Source organism: Egretta garzetta, unplaced genomic scaffold (genome assembly GCF_000687185.1).
Source record: "Egretta garzetta isolate BGI_Z169 unplaced genomic scaffold, ASM68718v1 scaffold135, whole genome shotgun sequence".
Taxonomy (NCBI): Eukaryota; Metazoa; Chordata; class Aves; order Pelecaniformes; family Ardeidae; genus Egretta; species Egretta garzetta.
In genome coordinates, this window is record NW_009259594.1 from 1,384,347 (window position 1) to 1,390,122 (window position 5,776).

General features: G+C 51.9%; 1 protein-coding gene across 1 annotated transcript in view; it reads right to left on the reverse strand.

Moving 5' to 3' along the window:
- Nucleotides 1–1,563: 1,563 nt before the first annotated feature.
- Nucleotides 1,564–5,776, reverse strand: part of FBXW4 (F-box and WD repeat domain containing 4) — a 55,315-nt gene continuing 51,102 nt past the window's right edge. The window contains exons 7-9 of the mRNA XM_009638108.2: nt 2,518–2,658; nt 2,204–2,345; nt 1,564–1,956 (exon numbers count right to left, since the gene is read on the reverse strand). Coding sequence (XP_009636403.1) covers nt 1,840–1,956; nt 2,204–2,345; nt 2,518–2,658 — 400 coding nt within the window. The 3' untranslated portion in view covers nt 1,564–1,839. The remainder of the gene's footprint in view (nt 1,957–2,203; nt 2,346–2,517; nt 2,659–5,776) is intronic.

The following is a 5,776-nucleotide window of genomic DNA, read 5'->3' on the forward strand; positions in this document are numbered from 1 at the left end:
GCCCAAAGTGCTCCAAGCAATACAGCAGCAGTATTTAGCGACCCCTGATGCAAAGCACCATCCTTTCAGCAACAGCTCAGTGTTACCAATAACCCAGAGGTCCCCCCCACGAACCCTTATCTTGGGCTATCAGTCTTTGGGATCTACAGCTTTGAGCTGATGGAAGATTGTTCCAGCCATAGCATCTTTTTACAGCAGTAGATCGTTGCTTGGGGCACTTAAGACAACTCTGCCACTTGCACAAGGAGAGCATGCAGCACCATGGGAGCTACAAGGGAGCTGTCAGCCAGCAGGCACGAGCGGCAGCAGGGGAACAGGCACAGATCAGGAACCGTGACAGCAAGCTGTGCTGGGAAGATCCTTGTGAGAATGTGATCCTGCAGCAAAGCCATGCTTTTAAATCACTTTGCACCCTGAGCTGCTGTCTCACATCCACTGGGAATGGAGGGCTGCCTTCAAGCAGGTGAGAAGCTGGTTCATTCCACTCCTTCCTTGCTCAGGCAAAGGCTCCAACAAACATCCTCTTCCAATTTTTGTGCATCACCAGGGAAGAGCAGCCTCTTGACAGCAGAAATTACCTATTAAGTTCTAACAAAGGACCATGCTGTGTGCTTTGCCCTAGAAGTACTTCCAGTTTCTGATACAAAACCTCTCCTTTACCTACCCAGGACAGCCAAACTCACAGCCAAGTAGGGTTCACACACCTTCTTCCCCTAGGAGGACCAGACCCCAGACACTGCTGCATTCACCCACAGCACATTCATCCACAGACATCCATGTTCATCCAGACAGCACAGAGCACACCAAAAGTTACCGTTGTTCTGAAACCCAACTTAGGTTGAGAAGGCTGACACAAAAAGGAGCAGAGCCCGCTTAGATGTGCCTACAGGATCCCAGTAAATCACATCAAGGCCTTGGTGTTTGCAATAGTCCAGTCTGCTGCTTCCTTACGCAGGCAGCAAGCAAGTTGCAGATCCTACTTCTTGATTTCTTGTTTGAACAAGTGACATGAGCTCCAAGATCCCAGGAACTGCCTTCAACGCAGTGTCACAGGGTACAGCCAGGGACAGAGATCTGTTAGACATGTAGACAGCGTCTGAAAACAGGCCCAACCTCCCCTGCTCAGCCAGGCCTCAGCGGGTAACATCGCAGCCCCTTTGGAACTTGAAACAAAACATACAGTCTCTTTTGTTCCCCTTCAGAGTTTTATTTAGCAAAATGCGACTGTTTCAGCCCTGCCAAGTGCACAGCCCGACCTGACGGCCAGCTTGGGGAGGCATACACTGAAAGCAGGCCTGGCTCTGCCTTTTAGCTCAATTCTTGCTCTTGGCTGCGAAGGACAACACAAGCAGCTGTCAGGAGACCAAGCGCATGTGAAAGGTGGGCCCTGCTCCAGGCACCTTTCCTTCCACCAAATACCCACACACAGCCTAGACTTGCTTCACACGGCTCAGAGCCTGGCTGATCTCAACCTGACCAGCGCACACACACAGCTGATAGGGCATCCTGGCTCAACTTGCCCCTCAAATGCTGTATCCACAGGAAAAAAAAAAAAAAAAAAGAAAAAAAAACAGAAAAAAAGAACACTGTTAATAAAACAAACCCTGCCTTGCACAAAATAAAAAGGGGAAAGGACAATCGGCCTTTATTTCCACTAATGGGCAGGTGAGGTTGAGAAAGTCTGGCCCTTTGTGCACTTTTCCATGTAGCTTTCTGGCAGGCAAAAAATCCCTTCAGAAGCCTTGGGGGCCATTCTCACCTCTCCTGCCCTGCGATTCCCTGAGCCAAGTGTCAACTCTGCTGAGCTGGGGTGACCAGAAGCAGCTGTGGTGCCCTTCTTCATGGGGCTGTGAAGTCTAGGACGTGCAGGGCTGATGCCAGGGCAGCGTACAGGTGGGTGGTACTGAAACGAAGGCAGTACACTGGGCTGCTGGTGGGTGAAGACAGGTGAAAGCTCTGCAATAAAATAGGAGAATTGACCTTTCAAAGAAGAGGTCAGCCCAAAGACCCCAACCGGTGTTACAGACCCAACAGCCAAGGTGCCTGAGCAAAGCAGGCTTCTCCCTGCATATAGGTTAGGTTCCCCACGGTGGGCTCACCCCAAAGACAGCCCAGCAGCCCCTCTCTCTTCTGCCAAAGAGACACAGGCTGCCAGAGACCAACTCAGAAGCTCTGCTGCTGCCAGGCTCCAGCCATCCCTCACCTGCAGGCACCGAGTCTGCCGCTTATCCCAGAGGCGCACCACGCCATAGTAAGAAGAGCCGCTGGCAATCATATGGTTCTTATCACTCCTTATGCAGTACAGGGCACTGTCATGGGGCTCTTCCCACTCCTGGACACACTTCCTGTAAGAGCAACACAAAACAGAGCAGGGCTGAGCCTCCACTCCTCCGCTGCTGGAGCTGAGGCTCAGTTTGCCCGAAGGAGCTAATTCAGCTGCGAGCGAGTCCCCAGACGCTGCACAGGGGGAGCCCAGGAGTCTCACGCAGGGCCCAGATGGCAGCAGGGTAGGCTCACCTGGTGCTGGTCCGTATGTCCCAGTAGCGGATGTAGGTGTCATACCCACAAGAAAGGAGAAGGGAGGGTGTTTCGTAGAAGACGTCAAGGACTCCAGCTCCACGGTGGAAGTCAGTCCCCAAACAGGTCAACAGCTGACCACTGCGGTGAAACACAATAGGGGAAGAGTCATTTGGAGCAAAGCACCTTTCCAATTCAGCTGGCCAGAGCAGAGATGGTGTCACAGAAGTCTCCTAGATCTCATTTCTGTGATTTAACAGAATGCAAAAGCCTGTAGAGTTTTCCTCTCCCTCCCCCAGCTTCTGCTACTGGTTGGGCCACTAACTGTCATGGAGGGTGACCAGCAGGAGTCACAGCTGTAAGAGAAAGAGCCAAGGAGCAGGCACAGCTGACCCCCAGCAGAATGGGATCATTTTCCTTGGGAGAAGTGACCGGTACTCTGAATGATGGGTCTCCATTTCCACGGGAGACAATTCTCAACTTAGTCAAACTCCAGATAACCTGCAACAGCCACTTACCTGGTCAATCGCATCCCATCCCATCCCAGACTCCATCCTTCAAAATACTGCCCACAGGGGTATTTCTCCCTATCTTTTACACACAGGCAAAAAAGCTCAGATTCACAGGCAAATCAGAGTCTCCTGACCCAGTATTCCACGGCTGCTCTCCTCAACCCCCTCCAGTACACTGCATACTGCAAACACCATATCTGGGGCTGAACATGACAGGTCAAGAGCAACCACCCCAGGGCTGCTCTGGAGATGACTTCCCAAAGGTTGGTTTTTTTGTTGGTTCCGTCCCTCCTTCATCCTTTTTAATTCCTTGCTTACTGTGAAAGAGCAAAAGCAACATCTCCATGAAGCTCTAAGCCAGATGCTTTGCAGCCGTATCATTCTGCTGCTTGCTCATCTGCAGAACCATCAGCTCACCAGGTGGATGGTGCCTGCTGAGGGTCCATGCTGCCAGACTTCAAGAAGGAGTTCGAGCCCCTTCCCTGGGCCATATGAAATTGCACCAGGCACATGGCACAGCCCGTCCCCTGTATCACTCCACCTACCCCAGCAGCCAGCAACACCCAGCCACGGCAGACTCTTGGGAACGGAGGGGACAATCTGCCCAGCTGCTTGAAAGTGCCACCTATTGCAAACCCTCCTTTTCTTCCTCCTCCTCCTCCTCACACCCTCTAAATCAAAAATGCTGGACATAATAAACCTTGAAGCACCTGCTTTTCAAACCCTGCCGCATGGCCACCCCTCTCCAACAGGCTCTTGGTTCTCAGGACAATGAAGCAGTCCTGAAAGCCGACAGCATAGATCCCACAGTGGGGTCACTCCCAGCATCTCCCCCCATTATTTTGTTACTTTCTGCTCCTTGATCCAGCATCACACAGTTCTGAGGCACATCGCCAAATGCCTTAATTCTGTCTGTAATCTGGGCTAAAGCCCTCATCGGGGGATAAAGACCACACAAAAGGAGAAATAGAGTCCCGGGAGATGTTAAAACAAGTAAACACCTTTGTGTCAGGAGAGAGAAATCGCTGATAAAGCAGATTAGCGCCTCGAGCCCTGGTGTCCCCAGATCAGAAGGCGAGCCCTGGCCGATCTTTGCAGCCAGCACGCTTCTATGATCACAGAGCTGGCGGCATGCTGGGGCCAGCCTGTTTCCCCACAGTCACTCTCCAAAGAGCAGATTATGTAGAATAACAATTTCTTTGTGGCTGTGTAATTCCCTCCGTGACCGTGGCTGTGGGCAGCTACATTGGCCCTTGATGCCAGGGCCCTAGCAACCATTTAGAGAGGCCAACCAGCCCTAGCGATGGCCCCCCCGTGCAAACCTCTCGGACAAGCTTTAACATCAAGTGCATGAATTAATCCCCCCCAACACGAATCCAGGGGTGCTGGCTTATTGGACTTTGTGTTTCTCCAGGCAAGGGATCGAGGGGATTCCAGGCTTCAGCCCTTTGCAACCTTCTCACAATACATTAACCCTTGGAAGGTTACTTGCAAACCAACCCAAGAGCAACTCCGCACCTGCGTGCAGGTCGAGAGGTTGAAGCATTCGCCATCTGAGTGCTGGGAGCAAGAACTGCGGGGTTTGGCTGGGGCAGATGGATCCTTAGGTCCACCATGGAGACAGACATGGATGGGCATCTCTGAGCTCTGGCACTCCCCTACCCCTCCAAGCACACAGATCCCCTCCATCTGCCATTCTGCAGAGCCAGCAGGACAGATGGACATGCACACAACCCTTCTCAAGGCTTCCATACAACCTTCTTCATCCTGTGAGTTATATACGTGGCCCAGAGTTGCAAGACATACAACAGAGATATGAGGAAGAGTCAGCTATTCTCCCAAACAAAAACCCTTGGACTACCTGCAAGACGCATAAGGAGCCAGACTACCTAACCTGCAGGGTCCTCTGCCAGTTGCTCAGGTAGGAGCAGGGAGTTACTCACAGGAGATGAGCTATCTCATCAAGCCCTTGGCAGCAGCAGCAGCTTGGACGCCTCTCTCCCTGCTTCCGCATGCTACTGGTTTTTTTTGGTTTCTCAGGGTACCCCCTGGACTGGTGCTTCGGGCACATGGCACTTTGGGAGAGGAAACCAGGATGGGCAGCTCTATATGGGCCACGCAGCCCAGCAGCACATCTGGTGAATATCTCCTGCTAGCTAGCTGAAGCCTGTTTGTGTTATTTCCCTTCTACCATTTTCCCTGCTAAGACACCTTTAATATGTAAAGGACTAAGTGAGCTCAGGGAGAGAGGAGCACTGTGCTGAGGAAAGGTAGCAGCATGCAGAAGCACCCCCCCAGATCTTTTACTCACTGGGACCAGCCCTCTTCCTCCTCTTGGGTGCCTGACACAGGTCACACCAATCTTCTCACCACCTCCCACCTCTAAACAAGCACCCATCACACCCAGAGTGAGCCCGGCCATGCTTAAGCTTGACTTCCACCTCCCAGACCAGACCGCAGTCTGCAGTACTGCAAGGTGGCAGGAATTTTTAATGGCAGCCTGGTGATGTCTCCAAGTGAAAAATTTCAGCATCAAAGGGACAGAAGAAACCAGAGAGTCTGGATTCCTGCTTTCAGAGCTTCCTGTGCATCACTGAACACCACCCAAGTGCCTCACTCCCAGTGTTTCTCCATGTGTTCACACCTCACTGCAGTGGTACCCAAGCATCCCAGCAGAGTCACATCTGTTGTCCTCCCTCCACTTCCCTTTCCAGCCTAGGTAACAAAAAAAAAAAAAAAAAAAAAAA